This window comes from Plecotus auritus (assembly GCF_963455305.1).
Source record: "Plecotus auritus genome assembly, chromosome: 3".
In the NCBI taxonomy this organism is placed as follows: Eukaryota; Metazoa; Chordata; class Mammalia; order Chiroptera; family Vespertilionidae; genus Plecotus; species Plecotus auritus.
In genome coordinates this window covers 189,274,253-189,295,421 of record NC_137772.1, presented here as the reverse complement: position 1 = coordinate 189,295,421, position 21,169 = coordinate 189,274,253, and the positions used below count along the sequence as shown (strand labels likewise).

General features: G+C 42.0%; 1 protein-coding gene across 4 annotated transcripts in view; it reads right to left on the bottom strand.

Moving 5' to 3' along the window:
* TMTC1 (transmembrane O-mannosyltransferase targeting cadherins 1) overlaps positions 1-21,169 on the bottom strand; it is a 230,134-nt gene that overhangs the window by 54,992 nt on the left and 153,973 nt on the right. For all 4 annotated transcript variants that reach the window (XM_080662852.1, XM_080662853.1, XM_080662850.1 and 1 more), the window contains exons 10-11: positions 18,119-18,286; positions 11,454-11,567 (exon numbers count right to left, since the gene is read on the bottom strand). In XM_080662852.1, coding sequence (XP_080518978.1) covers positions 11,454-11,567; positions 18,119-18,286 — 282 coding nt within the window. The remainder of the gene's footprint in view (positions 1-11,453; positions 11,568-18,118; positions 18,287-21,169) is intronic.

Sequence of the window (21,169 nt, the reverse complement as noted above, 5' to 3'; positions counted from 1 at the left end):
AAATTAAGTAAATAATAGATTATTAAAACACAAAGAAGTATCTCAGAAGTCCTTGTGTTCTTTTTTGAAAAAAACATGTTCTTATTGATTTCAGAGAGGAAGAGAGAGAGAGAAATAGAAACATCAATGATAAAGATAAGAGAGAATCATTGATTGGCTGCCTCCTGCATGCCCCCTACTGCGGATGGAGCCCATATGGGTTCACGGGTTGATGCTCAACCACTGTGCCTCAGGGGCCGGGCCCTTGTGTTCATAAGTGTTCAGAGGGCAGATGGTTCTTATAGGTCTATTTTCCCAAACAATATATGAGTCATTCCACCATCAGCAAATAAATACAAATTAAAGCTTGCATTTTGAATAAGTTATCTTTTTGTTCCCTTGACTAATCCATTCAACTATGATCTTATAGAAACTATACTGTTCAGTGACAGAAGTAAAATAAACTTGGGAGACATAGTTACTGAGATTCTTCTTCAACAAAAACCTGTTTCTCCTGCCATACAAAATAAGCATAGTGTCTCTGAGAAGCACAGTATTATGCAAAGCAATCCACAATCAACAACACTCAGTGCATAAGACAGATATAGGTACTCTCTAATCCACTGTTCTCAAGCTTTAACCACTACTAAAGATATGAGATGTATAGGACTAATTTTTGGTTTTACATTTTCTTTTAGTAATTTACTTTAAATTTTATACAATCTGCTCAAAATTTCATCATTTCAGTACCCTTTAATTCATTTCATTGTTTTAAGTCATATTGTATGATGTGTTCAAATTTGCAATTTCGTTTCAGAATATACACACCCTGATTTATCTGATTCTCAGTCCACACATTATTTTATTTTAGGTTAACTATGCTAAGGTCAGATGTTTATTTTCTATTTCCTTTTGAGAAGAAGAAAAAAAAGAATCCAAAAGAAAAACCTGACTGGGAAAAAATTCAACCATGAAACCTAAATTTCACTGGACTAGAAAATATCCATAGTAAACTTCTTTTCAGGAGTCTGCAGCATATTTTCAACCATAATTAGTCTCTGGCATTCCTAAGTGCCTGGTTCCTTCATGTTATAAAATTTGAATCATCATGTCACTAATTGTACCTGGGTGACATTGATTATTTATTGGTTTCCTTCTTTAATTGTTTGACATCGCCATTAACATCCAGCAAATGTCTTCCCAGTTTCTTTTTACAATGTAATCCTTCCCGTCCATTACAGACCCGCCTTGGAAAAACCCCTCAGATGAGATTTAGGGAAATGGGATACACTCTTCATGAAGGGCCAGCCAAATGATCTGACCTCTCACAATGGGTAACCTTCAGCAGGATTCTGAAGGACTCCACCCAATTGATTTTCTAAGACAATTTAGAGTAAAACCATGCTCTGATATCCTCAGGAAATGAGTCACTTTAAATGGCTGACAATTTCCTGATTCCTGAGTATTTACCTCTAGAGGTTGGGGAATGTACTGAATTAACTATTTCTCTGCTCTTTTAAGTTGAAAATGATGAACATAATTTAACCTTTCTCAGAGGCTGGGGGTGATCACGGTGGACTTCTGTTTCTGTGCCAGATGGATGGGAAATTCCTTTGGTGGAGTGGAAAAATAAGTCTGTGGAAGCAGAAACCATAGGTGACTTTCTAGCTGTGTGATTTTGAATGCATGTCTGTGCTTTAGTTTGCTTTCTCTGCAACAACAAGGTTAATAACATATTGACCTTCTGTGAGAACAAATCAGCTTTTATGTGAACAATGAGCTAGTGGCTATGAAAATACCCATCATCGTACCTATTACACTGCATCCATTTAAGGTTTGGGGTCAGCTGCAGGACCTCTGGGTGGTTTCACTTGGCTCCCTCCATAGCCCTAATGAACCCGTGCCAGGCTGAAGCTGCCAGCACTCCTTCTCTCATATGGATAACTTAGCCTCCAAAAAATCATTCTCTCCACTGCTGTTCATGGCCTTTGACTTGCTCCCATCAGTCCAAATAACATCCATTATTTCTTCATCGCTAACCCAGTGAACACTCACGTCATCTTGTATCCATCTGTTCCCCCCATACCATGGGTTTTCAGATGTGAAGGACGGGTGACCTTCTCCATTTGAAGAATGTAGGAATGTTCTTTGTCAAACACTCACTCCGAAGCCTGTCAGTCCTTCATCATCTGAAGCAAATGGTCCCACAGGCACCAGAGCAATTTCCTCCAAGCCTTTTCGATATGCTGGACACCAAATGGAATTTCAGACACGTGCAATTTTAACAACTGCATCCAAGATTATAAAGAGGATTCAAAGTCCTCTCTGACAGATCAATGCGCTTGTGGAATCCTTACTGTAATCACAGTTCATAGCATATATAATACTGATTATTGGATCAACTTAGAAAAAAGAGAGTGGGGTGCAAGAAAAGAGTACCATATTCCTAACCAATAACTACCAACCAAGGAGATCATGAGGAGTGGGGAGGAAAGGGGATGCATTTCCCTGATAGGCATGTTAGGAATTGGGGTCACCACTGGTATAAAATGGGCAGGAACTAGGAGAATTAAACATCTTGCAATGCATAGGACTGTCCTGCATAATGAAGAGTTGTTTCAACTAAACTGTTGACCACTCCCCCAGTGAGAAACACTGCTTGTCTTTCTGGAGGTGTTCTCTGAACCAAAGGGGCCTGTGAGAGAGACTTTATGCATTATATTAATTCAGTTTTTCTTTCAACAAACATTCATTGAGTATCTACAATGTGCCAGGCCTTCTGCTAATGGCCCGCATTAGAGGGTGATCAATGCAGTAGAAAAAAATTAAGCAAAGAAGGGAAATAGGGTATATTGGGGGTGGTTACACTTATTTTTAATCCTCATGGGAAGCCATGTTTAGAGAGGAAAGGACGAGAGAGAGAGAAAGAGAGGACGAGAGAGAGAGAAAGAGAGGAAGAGAGAGAGAGAAAGAGAGGAAGAGAGAGAGAGAGAGAGAGAGAGAGAGAGAGAGAGAGAGAGAGAGAGAGAGAGAGATTGGTTACCCTCCACACACGCCATGACCAGGATGGATCCCATAATCCAGGCATGTGACCCAACCGGGAATCGAACCAACAACCTTTCTGTGCACAGGACTACACTCAACCAACTGAGCCACTCTGGCCTGGTGTGGCTGCAGTTTTAAGAAGGGTGACCAGGAAGGCCTCATGGAAAATGACATTATGTGAGGAATCCTGAAGGAAGGGAGGGAAACAGACATTTAGAGAAGAAGAGAAAGTGTTCTGGGAAGAGGAAATGACAAATACAGAGTCCCTGAAATAGGAATGTAATGCCTGACGGATACGTCTGGAGCCCTATGTAGCTAGAGTTGAGCGAGCAAGAATAGTAGGAGGTGAGGTCTTAGCAGTAAGGTGGCCAGGACTTGCAGGGAGTTGAGACTGCTACACGGGCTTTGAGTTTCCCTGTGAATGAGATGGGAGCCAGCAATGTTCTGAGCATGGACTGCTATGAATTGAACATCCCTATGGCTGCTGTGCTGAGAACAGACTGAAGGGAGTGGGGGAGGGGTGAAAATGCAGAGACCAGAGAATATTACAGTAATCTAGGTGAGAGACGATGGGTACTGCATGTGGACAGAAGTGGTCGGATTTTAGATATATTAATAACATTTACTGAGTTTATAATTACCAGGTATTTAGACATTGCTTTAAGCCTTTTGTATGAATTGTTTTGTACTATTCCAACCCAGAGTTAGGTAACACCACTATTCTAATTTTAACAGAAAATCTAAATGATATTCTGTTAAAACTCATATTGACATATAAAAAAATCATAAATTAAGCTGGTGCAGTAGATGCTGTCTTGGACTATCCAGAGGCCCTATTCAAGTGTGAGGCATGTGTTCCCTAGCTGCTGACAGCTCACCCTTCTTCCCTGGGCATTGCTCTCAGCCTCAAAGAGTTGCCTCACTCAAGACTCCCTCCCTGCCTGGGGGCAGTGATTAGTTTTAAGGGGGTATAAAATTCCAGCTCCTGTCCAGTCAGGAGGACTCTGAGGGGTTTTCCAGAGCTCCTGTGGGATCAGCTGAAGCCTCCTAGTAATTGCACTGCACCTCAACTCTCTGCACATCTTGCTTCCCTGGCTTTCTTCCTTGGTGTTTCAGAGAACATTCCCGAATAAACATTCTACAGGCAAATCTCTGCCTCCCATTGTTTCCTGGGGAATCACAGCAGAAAAGAGACAGAGAGGGCAGGATAAATTATGGAAATTCCATTTGGAAATTTAGTCCATAAGTATGTCCACAATGTGGCCAAAATTCTGTCTTTTGTCGGAATGAAATATGCTTAATTTCTTAAATTAATGAATCAAACTGTGGGACTTAACATATATATGTGTATATATTTATACTTCTGTAAGTGAAAATGCCACAACCAGCAGAAGAACACATCTCCTTTTCTTAAACCTGGCTAACAAAGACACTGAAATTTTAATTCTTTCCAGAAATACATGGCAGCTGGTATCCAAGGCCACCTGCAGTCAGTAGAGTTATTTCAAATGTTCATTCAAAACAGGCTGTGTAAAGAAGGACTTTTTACATAAACCCTGATTTTTAAAATATGTTTAAACTCCACCAGTTTTATAGATAGCATTTTGCAAAGGAATTATAATAAAGTAATCTTATTGATATACTCAGGACATCAGTGAACAGTAGGACACGGTTAGATTTCTCTAGACTCTAATGATATGGCATTTCTTCAATATTCGTTCTTTTATTACTTCCCATTTCCACATACACTTATTGTAGTCTAATGGGATCTCCTTGCCAAGTTCCAGTTATCCACATAGGAGGAAATACAAAGGATGACATCAATGGGCACTACTCTCATGACAAGTCTTAATTTCATACATTAAAAAATTCCAGTAAGAAGTCTATTCTTTCCCATGCGTTAGCCAGTTAAAAGCAAGTGTAGATTTCTTGTGTCCAGGGCCATTAAAAACACATTCTTTCCCTTTTAGTTATGCCCATAGAAAAGAACCTGCTCAGGAACTTCAGCCCCCTTTGAACATAGTTTTCTCTCCCTTCAGATTTTCTGTTTAAAACATCAATAACAGATATATTAGGAGTGGACAAGGCGGCTCTAAGGGACCCAGGGCTGGCCCAGGACAACTTGAGCACCCCCAGGGGAAGGCACTGCATCTCCCGCATGATAGGGTTATGGGAGGGGGGGAATCTTAAGATGATTTATTGTGTATTTCATGTTGAAAGCATATTTGTGAAAATAAAATAGTTGTCTGAGTGACTGAGGATCACAGCCCTTTTATCAGGATGGAATCCTGCACATGGCTGGTATCCAAGCACCTGGAACACATCAGCAGACCTGGGCGTGGCCAGGCATTATTCTTGTAGGGTGGGAGGAAGAAGGCATTTGGGGGAACAAATGTTCAGCAGAATCTGTGGAGAGACCTTCCTGACCCACCTGGACAAAGACAAACGCTACTCTCATTCCTGGCTGCAGGATTCCTGATGACCCACCCATTTTATTTATTTATTTATTTTTAATTTTTATTTTTTTATTTTTTATTTTTTTTTCTTTCTAGAGCTTTTAATTAGATATATTTGGCTTTGAGCACAATGCCCTTTTATTTATTTATTTTTTAAATAAATCTTTATTCAGATTAATACAATTATTTCTCCTTTTTCCCCCCATAGCTCCACTCCACCCCTTTCCCACCCCACCTTCTGCCCTTACCTCCCCGCCACTGTCCTCATCCATAGGTGTATGATTTTTGTCCATTCTCTTCATGAACCCCCCATACCCCTTTCCCCCTGAGAATTATCAGTCCACTCCCTTTCTATGCCCCTGATTCTATTATATTCACCAGCTTATTCTGCTCCTCAGGTTTTTAATTCACTTGATTTTTAGGTTCGCCTGTTGATAGATATGTATTTGTTGTTCATAATTTTTCTCTTTACTTTTTTCTTCTTCCTCTTCTTTAAGAATACCTTTCAGCATTTCATATAATACTGGTTTGGTGGTGATGAACTCCTTCAGCTTTTTCTTATCTGTGAAGCTCTTTATCTGCCCTTCAACTCTGAATGATAGCTTTGCTGGGTAGAGTAATCTTGGTTGTAGGTTCTTGCTATTCATCACATTGAAAATTTCTTGCCACTCCCGTCTGGCCTGCATAGTTTCTGTTGAGAAGTCAGCTGACAGTCGTATGGGTGCTCCCTTGTAGGTAATTAACTGTTTTTCTCTTGCTGCTTTTAATATTCTCTCTTTGTCTTTTGCTCTTGGCATTTTAATTATGATGTGTCTTGGTGTGGTCCTCTTTGGATTCCTTTTGTTTGGGGTTCTGTGCGCTTCCTGGACTTGTAAGTCTATTTCTTTCACCAGGTGGGGGAAGTTTTCGGTCATTATTTCTTCAAATAGGTTTTCAGTATCTTGCTCTCTCTCTTCTTCTGGCACCCCCATAATTCTGATGTTGGTACGCTTGAAGTTGTCCCAGAGTCTTCTTACATTATCTTCAACATTTTGGATTTTTTTTTTTTGCTTTTTGCTTTTTCGGTTGAGTGTTTTTTGCTTCTTTGTATTTCAATTCTTTGACTTGATTCTTGTGTTCCTCTATTCTGTTTCTGGGTCTCTGTATAATATTTTTTATTTCAGTCAGTGTATGTTTAATTTCTAGTTGGTCCTTTTTCATATCTTCGAGGGTCTCGTTATATTTATCGGCCTTTTCTAGGATATTCTTAAAAAGTCTTATAACGGTGGTTTTGAATTCTATATCCAGTCGTTTGTTTTCCTCCATTTCTTTCGTTTGTGATCTGATTCTTTGACCCCGCATTTTCACTGATTCCCTGAGTTGGTAAGGTAGATATTTGTGCTAGGTTTCCAATATGGCCCAGTGGGTCTGCTTCCCCAGTTAACCTGAGGTGGACACTCTTGGTGCACCCCTTTGTGGACTGTGTGTAAAGCCTTGTTGTAATTAAGTCTTTATTGTTGTTGGTATCACTGGGAAGAATTGACCTCCGGGCCAGTTGGCTGTAAGGATCAGCTGTGTCTATGCTGGGAGAAGCCCGGTGCTGGAGACAGCCCTATAGGATTAGACTTGCCAAATTGCAATAGCCTCTGTGCTCAGCTTGGATGGGGTGGAGTCTCAGTCTTGGCTTCCTGTCAGCCCCGCGCATGTGCGCTTTCAGTCCTCCGCCTTCCCCAGCTCGAGTCTCCGCCTGAGAGTCCAGACTCCCCCCACAAGAGCGTGGGTCCCCAGGGGCTCACCTGGAACCGGGGTTCACTGCAGTCAGAACTGGGGCACAGTGCCGTCAGGAGCCTCTGACTCCTCTCCACCAGGGAAAGCCCGCGGCAACCTCCGCAGCCCTTGTGCGCAACGGCGCGGGCGCGCTTTCAGTCCTCCGCCTTCCCTGGCTCCCGAGTCTCCGCCCGAGAGTCCAGACTCCCCCCACAAGAGCGTGGGTCCCCAGGGGCTCGCCTGGAACTGGGGTTCACTGCAGTCAGAACTGGGGCTCAGTGCAGTCAGAATCCTCTGACTCCCCTCCACTAGGGAAAGCCTGTGGCAACCCCCGCAGCCTTTGTGCGCACTGGCCCGCGTGCGCCTTCAGACTTCTGCCTTTCCCAGCTCGAGTCTCCGCCCGAGAGTCCAGACTCCCCCCATAAGAGCATGGGTCCCCAGGGGTTTGCCCGGAACTGGGGTTCAGTGCAGTCAGAACTGGGGTTCAGTGCGGTCGGAGGCTTCCTTCCCCCTTCCGCCAGAGGAAGTCAGCCAGGCTCTCAGCCGCCCTTCCTCTCTGCGCGCACAAAGCCCCTTTGCCGTACCTCCAATTCTCTGTGAGCTTTTCTCCTTCCTTCTAGTTGTAGAATTTTCACTCAGCCAGCTTTCCTGTGGTTCTGGATGGTGTCCGTTCTGTCTTTTAGTTGTAGTTTTGAAATTGTTGTGCGAGGCAGCAGTTTAGGTGTTTACCTATGCCGCCATCTTGGTTTTCCCCGACCCACCCATTTTAGCCAACCAGTAATTCAGTCATGTCTGGGATTTAAATATAAGATGAAAAAATAGATTCCATGATTCTATCACCTACAGTGCAAACTCTTTTAAAACACCCTCTAATTATGTCATCAGATTCCCAGAAGATTGGTGAACGGATGTAGATGTGAAATTTTGGGGTACAATAAAAAATTCGAGAGCATGCATAAATTGTTTTAAAACTCTTCACCTTTAACAGACTTTTTAAGCTAATCAGCAAAACACTGGCCAAGTACACATTCAGTGTCTTCTACACTTCATCCAGGCAGGGCCACTATCTCTCCATTTGGATTTATGGGATGAGGCATTTCGTGGGAGAGCTTGTACAGGAAGAGCTGAGATATTGGGTGATCTCTCGCCTTTCTTTCTTTTTTTTTTTTTAAATGTATTTTATTGATTTTTTATAGAGAGGAAGGGAGAGGAATAGATAGAGAGTTAGAAACATCGATGAGAGAGAAACATCGATCAGCTGCCTCCTGCACACCTCCTACTGGGGATGTGCCCGCAACCAAGGTACATGCCTTTGACCAGAATCGAACCTGGGTCCTTTCAGTCCGCAGGCCAACGCTCTATCCACTGAGCCAAACCGGTTTTGGCTCGCCTTTCTATTTCCATAAAATAGGGTGTAATGGCAGAAACCTTCCCCAGGGTAACTCAATGGTCTGAAAGCATTGGAGCTACCTGGCAGACCCACCAGGGGTCTTCTGATTCTCCAGCAGACAGAATTGCAAGCCTTACAGAACCCAGTCTGGGCACAGACATGAGAGCTGCCCCTCACAGCAAAGCAAAACTGCTACTTGTGTTGGGAAAGGGTCCTGACATTTTTCTTTGATGATGTGGATCTTAATTGGAATCTATAACCTCAGCTGTAGCATTTTCCTGGGGAGATTTCCCTTGTACTCCAGAAATACTTCTACATGGTTAAAAAAAAATAGAATAAAGCTTAAAAGAACCAGGATAATCATGTGATATAGAATTATCAGTCTAATATAGTGCTATTTTTAGAACTGTAAGCCAGGAAAAAAGATATTGGTATTGACACAACCCTAATGACTAATTTCACCATTCCCACTGGGATCTACACAGTCAGTACAACAGGAATGAGTAACTGTTGGGCCTGATTTCAGATAATATCACCTTCAACCCTGCATCTCTCCTAATCATTCTCTTTCTTGCAGTGTGCAAATATGGAAAACATCAGATACATTGAAGTTGAAACAGAGGTGGAATAGTTGGGAGGGAGAGGAATTCCTGTCTCAGCAACTCCCACAAAGAAATCGCAATATCAAAATAAGGGCATTCTTCCAGTGATGAACAGTCCTGGTATTTTCCTTTTCTCTTTAACACACAGTGACAATTTACTTAAATTACAAAACACACACAGCTAGGCTATTGTGGCTTAGCAATTGAGCATCGACCTAGGAACCAAGAGGTCATCAATTCCGATTCCTGGTTCAGGTACATGCCTGGGTTGCAGGCTCCATTCCCATTTGTGGGTGTGCAAGAGATAGCCAATGCATGATGTTTCTCTCTCATCAGTGTTTCTATCTCTCTACCCTTCTCCCTTCCTCTGTCTTTAAACACACACACACACACACACACACACACACACACACACACACACCAAAAAATACCCACATCTGTTGAAAATTCACCACAGTTATCCACACAAAAATAATGATACTTTATTTTAGATCAGAAGTATTTTTGAGCCTGGTCTGAGAGCGTGAAATGTTTCACTAATTACTATGCAGTATATTTACAGCTTTCACTGTTTTTCCTCATTTCTCAAGGGACATGTTTCTTCCAGAAGCACAGTTGCTGAACATTTATTTTTATGGTTTCATGGGAGAGAAGCCGAAGTACCCAACTGGCTACTATAATTCAGTAAAATCACCTACTATAATTCAGTAAAATCACCAAAGGTATAAGTTAAGAATTTACTTAACTTATACCTTTGCCCAAGCTGTGCTTCAGGGTCTGCCATATTTTCCTGTGCGAACTTGAGAGAAAATATTCTGTTAGAATAAAACAAATTTTAAAAGATACTGATACACTTCCTTCCAATCAATATTTTTCACACAAACTTACTGCTCTTTTCTTTCCTTCAAGAATGCCAGCTAACATCATGAAACGCCAATTGTTAAAGCCAAAACACACTTTATGTGTATCCTTGAAGGAATATGCCTTTTTAAAAAGGACATTTCCTCATTGCCAAAGTGATGTGTGTTCATTGTAAATATGTGGAGCACAAAAAAAAAGTTAAAAAAATTAAACCATAATCTTACCAACCTATGACAAGCATTGTAAACATTTGGGTAAACTGCCTTCCAGTGAAAGAATATCATTCCCTAACATCTTAAAAGCTATCTTCTTACTCCTTAATAAAAACGTCTATTCCTCAGTAAAAAGCTTTGTTACAAGTATTCTTCCAGAACCTAACGTTTCTTGTAATCTTTGGGAAAGTATTTGACAGCGAACTTGATGTGACAGTTGAAAATGCTTGCTATACTGAATATTAACTAACAGGTCCTAAAATCTAACAGATGTTTACTGATGAACAATACACTTGAGCAGAACACTGTTCAAAGGGATAGTTTTTAAAAATCAGGTCGGTTACTTTAAGAATGACAATTTCAAACTGAGCTTTGAAACAATATGATTTGGCACTTCAGTAAAATATATTTGTTTGGTTTATATATTTTAAGTATGTCCTAAGATGGAACAGGAACAGAAAATTTGACCAGATGTGAGTCAATCTGTGGGGGCATCGAAAACTCTTCAGGAAGCTTCGGTGAGCCTCCTGGTATTCAGTAAAAAAGAGAATGCACCTTGCTTTATTTTTCCCACATTTGGAGATTCTGAGGCTGTGTTAGTTATTACGTCTCCACAGGTTCCAGGATAAATATGTTCATTATCTGGGACCTTTTGGAGAAGAGCATCTTGAAAGCCAGAGTTGCAATTTTCAAGAGTACTTAAGAGCAATACAGACTGTTGCTGGTAATTCAGAACTTGAATTTTTAGTTTCTCTCCAAATACATCAAGCCATATTTGGTATACTCAAATGTCTTCATATAAATCAGACAGTTGGAAGCCTAGAGTGGGGACAATTCACTGGGGTAAATATCCTGAGAACTTACAAGTATATTTTTGACAACCAACTCTGGTTTGCCTGTGTGTGTGTGTGTTCAACTGAGCATCACTTCATTTTGTAATGTGTAGCAGTGAAACTTTTTCAAGAAAGCAAGGTGGAGTTACCACACTAATAACAGATTTGAACACTGAGCCTTAAGACTCAGAATCTAAGGTCTATACTACTTCCAAGGAGATGTTCATTGTCATGAGAAAGAAACTAACCCCCCACATATTAGGAGGGGTGGGTGACATACAGGACCTGAAAGGCACAACAGCGACACCCATACAGTGCACGATGCTTACTTGAGGGCCGTTCTGTAGTGGTAGATCGCTTCTCTGTTCCGACCTTGATCCTTCAGGAAATTTGCGTAGTTGTAGTGAACCTTGGCATTGTGGGGCAGAGTTTGAACTCCAGACCTAGAATTAATAAAAAAATTAAAAAAAGAGCAACAAAGAGTACTGCTTAGGAACGTTGTCCTTCATATCTATCTATATAAAGCCTAATATGCAAATTGCCCCCTTGGGCAGGAGTTCTACCAACCAGGAGCACAACTGCTCACTATGACATGCGCTGACCACCTGGGGGCAGTGTGGAACGAAGGAAGGCCCCGTTGGCAGCTGGTAGCCATGGAAGGGAGGCCCCAGCCAGTAGCTGGCAGCCGCTAGGGACCCTACCTGTGCACGAATTTTGTGCACTGGGCTTCTAGTTTATATTTATTTTTAAACCCTCAGCTGAGGGTATGTTTTTATTGATAGTTAAGAGAAAGGAAGGAAGAGAGAGAGAGAGAGACATCACTGTGAAAAACATCGATAGGCTGCCTCCAGTACGAGCCCCAAATAGGGATCGAACCCACAACCCAGGTATGTGCTCTGACTGGGAATCGAACCAGCAAACCAGCAACCTTTTGGTATAAGAGATGATAATCCAACCTACTGAGCCACATGGCCAGGGCAGTTTCCTTCATATTCTACTCACAGTTTCATGACCCTGCATTTGAAATGTCCATTGCACCCTATTAAGTCAAGTCTTCCACAATTTGTGAATTATATGAGCCACTAAACATGCTTCGATGGAAAACAATGAAGGCAGTGCATAGTGGCCCACAACTAAACAGTCATGCTAACTGCACCTGAAGCAGAGGTGGCAGGACATGGAGATGGGTGAATGGTTGGAGAACAACCCTGCATGTTCAGGTTAATTCATTTGTTCCTTCCTTGCTTCCTTCATTCACTTATAGACTTCCTTTAAAAAAATTGATATTATCTACAACACTTATTCATTATAGGAGGAATGAATGTGGATTGGCCTCCCTACTAAGTTTTATTGAAAATTAACATTTACCATGGACTAAGTCTGACCTATTTTGAAAAATAAATGTCCCACCCATGTGACTCAGTGGTTGAACATCTGCCCATGCACCAAGAGGATGCAGGTTCAATTCCCAGTCAGGGCACATGCCCATGTTGCAGGCTTGATCCCAAGTAGGAGTTGTGCAGGAGGCAGCTGATCAATGATTTTCTCCTCATTGATATTTCTATCTCCCTCTCCCTCTCCTTTCCTCTCTGAAATCAATAAAATATATTTAAAAAAATTTTTTTAAAAAGGTAGCTAGGATTTTTTTTTGGATGAGGGGTGAGGCTGAAAATATGGACCATAAATTCATATCAGGAACAGCTGGCATCCTCATCTACTTCCCTACCCTGCACATCCAGGTGACTTTTTTCAATGATTCTCTCGCTCTCCGAGCAAAAGGCAGTTTACTCTCTGGAAAGGCTGCATTAGAGAGACCCTCACTCAGGAACAATAGGTCCAATTGAAGTTTGTGGAGAGAACTGCTCCTCAAAGGTAGATCAAGTGAAATCTGTATTCTGAACATTGGGGATCCCCCAGTTCCTTCCCCACAGAAAGCTCTCTGAATGCTGGCAGCCAGGATTGGTCCCCCAGGGAGGAGACTGGAGGAATCCTCTGCTCTCAGTGGAAAGATTTACAAAGGCTGACCTTCAGCGGGTACTCCAGGGAAACCATCCTTTTCCTTTTTCCCCCTGTAGTGAGCCCCCCCCACCCCAGCTGACACACAGAGCTAGGATTTTAACATAATATTTAAGTTGGCTATTACCCAAGTGAATTAGTCACAGGGGCAGGATGTGGATCAGTGTGAGAGTAATGGGTTAAAAAAATCCAATTTCTTTCCAGGAAAATTTCTGATTTTTCTATCTAGAACTAAACAGTACATGGTAACAGGTAGGTTTTATTTATTTATTTATTTATTTATTTTTATTATTATTTTTTAAAATATTTTATTGATTTCAGAGAGGAAAGGAGAGGTAGAGAGAGACAGAAACATCAACGATGAGAGAGAATCATTGATTGGTTGTCTCCTGCACACCCCTTACTGGGGATTGAGCCAACAACCTGGGCATGTGCCCTTGACTGGAATTGAACCCAGGTCCCTTCAGTCTGCAGGATGACACTCTATCCACTGAGCCAAACCAGCTAAGGTGGTAACAGGTAGGTTTTAAAGAGAACTTCGATTTCATCATGAGTATTACTGGCCTGTTTACTGGGATGGAGCCTTCCCTGTGTGATCAGCATAGTTGCTCTAATTTACGTTGCACCGACTGAGGAACAATTAGGCCTGTGGGATCAAGTTCCTGAATGAGATCAGTGCACTGTTCAGCGATGGCGAGAGGAATTAATAATATTCATAACAGGCAAGCAGCTGTGGGTGGAGCAACTGAATCCTAACTACACACATTCTCCCATTGTTGTTTTTGACCTTTATGTTCTCTCTGTGGTTTTGTTGTCATTGCTGTTTTTTCAGCCTCTCACTTTGCAATGAACATTTTGTTTGAAAAAAAAAAAGGCAAATAAACAATTGGCCAAGGGCAAAACTTTCCATGTTGCTATCCCTGGCCAGGTTGCTCTTCCCCCGGGGCCAGACTCCTCAGTTCACCTTCTTGGTGCTATGATTGAGTACTCACAACTGTTTAAAGGAAACATACAGCTTTACACATATTTACTCCACAAGGAAATGTAGTGTCCATAAATTATATGGCTGGGTCCCAAACCCTATTAATAATTACAATAATGATTATGAAAAAATCTGCCTTTCAACTCAGGATCTTAATGCATGCACTTTGTATTTCTCCCTCACACCCTTCATTTGCAGAGACTTGAAAAAATAACAGAAATAACAATAAAAAATACCACTTCTATATAGAGTATATCTCCAAGTTCATAGAGCATCAATTTGTTTTGTTGGCATGATTGAACAATAGGTCAGGAGAACCATCCGCAAATTCCTGATTAGATAAAAATCTCTCTTTTTTTTAAAGAGTGGTATTCAGCCAAAGGTTAACAGGAAAGATTAAGAAGAAAGTGTCATTCTCCTCAATTTTGACCTTGTTTTAACCTGAGGCTTCACAATGCCACACGTAGTATGGTCGATTCTTAAGAAATGCTCATTTTGAATCAAGCACCCATTTCCATGGATTATCTCATTTTATCCCTTCAACAACCTACCAGATGGGTAGTATTAATGTGTTTTCTATATTATAGATGAAGAAATTGAAACTAAGAGATATTAAGACCTTTTTCTAAGGTTACAGACGTAGTAAGTAGTTGAGCAGAGATTTTGACCAAGTTTAGAATCATTCCTGAATGGTACCACAAGAGACTAGTAACTTTAGACTTTCATGATCACAACGTTTATATAATTGGTAAGTAAACTACAGCCTTGTGGGCCACAGATGTGTCAATGTGTTTTCAACCTATTGTCTTTTTGGTTTCTTTCCTGAGACAAAGACAGAGTGGAATGGATGCAAAAGAGAATGCAAGGCCCACTAAGCCTAAAATATTTACTATCTGTCCCTTTACAAAAAAAATTTGCCAACCCTGGTTTACATTATATGTCCTGAAAAGTCAAGTGATCTCTATGGCTTAGCAATTCAGAGGGGAGGAAAGAAAAATGTGTTTCCTACACAGGGGGAGGATGATCTAGGCCATACAATCTTAATCCATCGGTGGTCTATGACCACGTAAACAGTTCATGAATGGGGTTCCGAGGGAGAGAGAGACAGAAACATCAATGATGAGAGAGTTTCATTGATTGGCTGCCTCTTGCACACCCCACACTGGGGATTGAGCCCACAACCCGGACATGTGCCTTCACTGGGAATCAAACTGTGATCTACTGGTTCATAGGTCAATGCTCAACCACTAAGCCATGCAGGCTGGGTTAATTAGTGAGGCCTCAATGAGACCATATGTCTTAATGATGCTCAACAGATTTATTGTTTGGAACAGAGGAAAATACTGAAATAGGGCCTCTGCCAAGGACACCAGCTTATGTAGAACCATTGCAAGGTTTTCTTACTCAGTCCAGCCATCCCTTAGTTTTCTGGCCATTATGGCTAATTTAGGTTTTTCTCATCCTTCCATACTCAGCTCAGGCCTGCAAGAGAATAGTCCTTGAAGGCCTGGGTTGGTCTTAGTCACCTGCCTGCACTTACAGTGTCTTGCATCTACTTCTGTTTACTGCTTGTTACATTGTATCAAAATATGTACACACATCTGACACCCATGCCAACCTCTGGCTTCTCTACAGTCAATTTCTACCTGCCCCCCATCCTAGAATACACTGGATAACAAGAATCTGAAAGCCTCATATGGGGTTTACCATATGCCAGACACTGTCTTATGCATCTTTCACATGCCTTTTTTTTTTCTTACACTACATTCAGGAGATTAACACTATTATTATTCTCAAATTTAAAATGAAGAAATTAAGGCATGGAGTAGTTCAGTATCTTGCCCAAGACCACACAGTTATTAAATGAGGGAACTTGGAGTGGAGCCAGGAAGCTGATCTCCAGACCCCACACTCAACCACTAACCTTGTCTTAAAGTTTCTCTAAGCACATATGTGGAATGGCTGTGTTTTAGTAACCAACTGTTCACTTACTACATGCTTCCATGTAAAAGAACAGAAGCTTCTGGATGTAAGGTCAATGAACTTTTTTCTTTTCTTTTCTTTTTTATTTAAAACTGCTGGCATCAACTGTGGAGGGTTGGAACATTAGCTTGTTACTCTTGAAATAAACTGCTTGCCTGCCAAAATCCATTCCCCAAGTTGCTCTGATTGAGCAGTAAAAATCAATAGGAGACACAACCACCGTTAGTATCTTTATCCAAGGAAAGGATTTAACACAGGGCAGAACCTTTTTTAAGTTTCTCATTAAAGCACTCACTACTGAAAACAAAAGCAAAAGCAAAAAAAAAAAAAAAAAAAAAAAAAAGCCAACAGTTATATTCCTGAACTTCAATGCCCTTGTGTTTGCAGAATGGCCTCCGCCCTGGGTAGTAAGAAGAAACAAGTCTATTGTGTGTAAGAACTGAACTGAAGGTGGAAGGTATGACAGAGACTAAAAAGGAATCTGATGGCTAAACTTGACAAGAAAATTCTTAAAAAACACACACAAAACACCTTACATGTCAGCAGGTCCCAACAGTATCCATTGAAATAATGATGCCGGCAATGATAATGATGACAATGATTTAGCAGTAATAAGTAAGCTAATAAGACATACATGCCAGATTAACTTTTCTATTAAAAAGTTAAATTGCCAAGTAGTAGGGTCAGATCTATTATTTTACAGTAGAAGAGTGCAGTGAAAAATCTGTCTTGTTTGTTCACTTGTTCATTTACTCATTCATTCACTCTTTCCTGGCAGCCCAGAGTCTGTGCCCCTCCTACAGTACTTTGATTTCCTGTGGGGAATTCTCTCCTGTCTCCCTTTGCAAGGTCTCAGTGGAGCCCCGAGGTGCTCTGCACCCCCCACCACCTGTAACTTGCCCCAGGGAAGTCAGAGGGGCTTCCTCTGGCCAGGTCGGTCATATCAGTGCCCTTGTGAGGACGAATGGTAGGCACATGACCTAGGTTCAAGCTCAGCCAGAGGACTTTATTTTCCCAGGACTTGGATGTGAAACAGGAAAAAACTGGTGTAAGTTTACCCATTCATTCCTGTGAGGGTGCACCTGTGCTCAGGACAGACTATCCAGATGCCTGTTCCCTGTCGGCTACATGCCAGGTTCTACACTGCCTGTCATTCTGGGCACGTTTTTATGCTCTTCCAATATTTACCCTTTTTTTCCATGTGACCCCAATTCTGTTTCAGTTATTTGCCTCAGAAGAATAAGTGGTGGCTACCAGCTGAGCAGGGAACCAAGTGAAAACCATGTTGACTGAACTGGCCAATTGTGTCCTAAGTCAGGATAGGAGACTGGGAAAATACTGTTGGGAGGCCAAGTGTGGTAGCGATAGGGGAGCAAAGGTGAAGGTCGCCAACAGTATGGCACGGCACGAGGGAGACAGACTAAGCCCCAGGAACAGAGTATGATGAGCTACAGCCCCAAAGAATGTTTATACTTTATGACAAGTTTAGGGCTATATGTTGACATTGTCATATTCAGAAGCAACTTGCACATAAAAACTTACTGGGAGATAAAACAGTCTTTCATTTCCTCATTCACAATTCATGTTTAAAATAAAGCAGCTAGATCACAGATCACAACTTAATATTCTGGAATATTTGAAGAAAATGCATGGCATTTCTCTTCCTTCTTGTCACGTGTTTATCTTTCCCATTCACTGGAAAAGATATTAGGCTCGTTTCCTTGTATTTAGATCTCATTTTACAGCCCTGCTCATCATTAAGACCCAAAAACATTCCCACGAGCCTTATCTTCATAAATTCACTTAGCACGAGCTTCTGTAAAACTTTATATATCTTTTAAAAAAATCAAAGTTAAAACAAACAAATAACATCAAAAAAATTTTTTACCAAAAATTAATCAAAAAATTTTTCTGGATCAATAAAAATTGCTAGACCCATGTTAGCTCATTTGTTTGGAGTATATAAGCAAAAGAATGAATGGGAAGAGGTCACTCTGATCCATCAAATCATACCTGAAGAGGGACTCTCTTGACAGCCAGATTTCATTCTGCTTTACAGTTTTCCAAGAGAAAAGCAGCAGCAGCAGCACAGTGGACACGGTCAGGGTGGTGGCTCCACATCGATTTAGCCAAGTGCAGAGCTTGCTTAGTCCATGCACAAAAAGGATGCAGTAGCCCATGCTGGAAAACAGGGTGGGGGGAGGCAGGGTTACTTTGGGGGTGCAATGGCATCCCCCTGAGCATTCCATCGCATATAACTAACTTTCAAATGAAGCTTGTCCTGTGATAGAGAAACAACAAATATCAACAACCCCGTCTTGTACAACCTCTACACGGCAGTCCTTTAACAGGTACTCAAGACACTGGCGGGTTCCTTGGCATTAGTGTGGTGAATAGGAACCTATTGGAGGCTCAAGCTGCCTTGGATCTCAGCAGCCCAGGCTTCATGACAAGTCCCTCATGCATGTTCTTGGGTCTGGAATGGACTCTTTGGCCCTTGACCCCTCATGTTACTGGCATTGTGTGGCACTGTTGGCACCATGTGTCCAAATGTGGACTCTAGGCTACAGCAAGTCCCATCATAACTTTGTGGGAGACAGTCCCCAGGAGCTCCCTCTCAGGTCCTGGGAAGGATGCTGTATACTGAGGCCACTGGTCTCTCTCTCCAGGGATGTGTCCCCTAGTATGTCTCTAGCCAGTCAAGTCCTTAAGCTGAAGGAAAACCTACCCACAGGCCAACTCCTCAGCCTCATAGTTTGGAGCTTATCACAGACAAGCTGTATTGATAGAATTCTCTTGCTGAGCCTGGCTTGGCTTTCCAAACAGACATGAAGAATCCCTTACGTTATGAGAGTGAAATTTCAGCATGCTAAAATCATGTCTCTAAACACCTTTGACTTGGACAGAACATGGTTCCTAACATCATCCACGCACCCACAGGGATGCTGCTTGTGTGCTGACTGGCCTCGGAAAAACACAAGCATTGAGTTGTACCCTTTATTGCTCTGTGCATTTCAGTCAAAATTTACTTCATTCTAAAGATTATAACAATAGATTATTACAGAATATTTTAAGAACAAAGCAAGCTTGTGTAAAGAAATCCTACATTAGTCAGACTACTAATGCTACAAGAAGCCCCAAAATTGGTATAGCGCACTTACTTGTTCAGTGATTTATTCATTCTCTCTCTATTATGTGACTGGCAATATGCCGAGCACTAAAAATACAATTGTGAACAAAACAGAGGCCTTCCCCTCAAAGAACTCTGGCCTACTGAGAGGTTGGCTTTCTAAAAGGAAACACCCGAATATTCACATTTCTCACACACCTCCTTTAAAGGAAACACCTCTCTGCTTTCCTCCTCTTTGCCTTCCTAAATGTCTGTGCTTTGGTATCATGGGCAGACGAACAAGAGAGAAGCATCTGAAGTTCCTGACTTGGAGGCCCTGGAATCAATTCAAAGTAGAGCTCCAATTCCATACTTCAAGCCCAGACATTCATTGGTCCAGCTCCCTAAAGTTTTAGGGTCCACTTTTTGGCCAAAGGGTGTCACCACCCTACTCACCACTGGGGATGATAGTTTGAGCCAAGGAGGCCCATGGCCTGATCCCTCATCCCAGTCACTAAATTTGATTGCCGCAAGGCTTGGAGAGCCTTGTAAATACCAAACGTGGTCACTAGTGAAAAACAAAACGACAACAAAATATAAAAACAAAAACCCTCTTCACTGCCTTGGATAGAGCGTTGGCCTGCAGACTGAAAGGTCAAGGGCAAATGCCTGGGTTGTGGGCTCGATCACCAGTGGGGGGCATGCAGGAGGCAGCTAATCAGTGATTCTCTCTCATCATTAATGTTTCTATCTCTCCCCCCCTCTTCCTTCCTCTCTGAGATCAATAAAAAATATATGCTAAAAAAATCCTCTTCACACTTTCACAACTTCCTATATTTGGCCATAAAGGTATTCAGATTTTTCTAAAAACCTCCTGCTTTTATACAACCGACCATGCTGATGCCATCACATGGAGGCTTCAGTTCATGAGGCTGCTTGCTATTTACTCCTGTAGCCCCTGCCCGATCCCAAATCCTGACTAAGCAGGCTGTTTCTCTGGCCATACGAAGGCCTTCTGGGCTCCACTCTTTCATTCACCAGGCATTTAATAGACACTACATACCTGACACTGTGACAGGCACCAAGAACAGACCAGTGAATAGAACAGACAATAATTCCTATTCTTGTGAAACTTACATGGGTGGGGAGGAACAGCTGATAAGCAAATAAAACAGAGTATGCACATAGAGGGTAATATGCGGTTTTGGGGGGAGAAAAAGCCAGCAGGAAAGAGAACAAGGAAGTCCAAGGTGGGGCGGAGGTTGGGATTTAATACAGGTGCTCAGGGAAGGCCTCGGTGAAAAGATGACCCGTGAACAAAGTTCTGAAATGAGCGCGGGGGCGGGCACCTGCGGACACCACATCAGCAAGGGCAGCTCCTTGTCACCCCGGCCTTCACGAAGAGCAGGGAAAGGTGAACTGACCTGCTGAGTGAGGTCACAGAGCTCATACAGATTCCAGAGCCCATGCTTCCTCACACCTGTCACACAGCTTCACCTACTTCCTTCCCAACTGCTCCACTCATGAAAACTTAATTGTTTTCTACCTCCGTGTAGGAAACAGAGCTGTGGGCAGAGCAGCGGGGAAAGGAAAGCACTGAGATTCCAACAGCCGCAGGGCAATGCCGCCAAGTGGCCGAAGACCAGGAGCAGCAAAGACCGCACTTTAAAGCAAATACACTCAGCTACCTTATGTTTATATGTTTGCTGAATGCTTCCTATGTGCCAGGCACTGTGCTAAGTAGTTTATATGGGACCAGGGCAGTACTGGCTTTACATATATTTACATATCCAACTTAAACTTAAGCCTCTGTAGCATCCATTTCATAAATGAGGAAACTGAAAGCAGGAGATGCACCAAGTTGGTATTCCAGGTAGAAACAGATGTCTCCATACCCGGGTCCTCTAAACAGAGTAACGTCACAGGGCCCCCAGGCCACTATGAGCTGCAGCAGA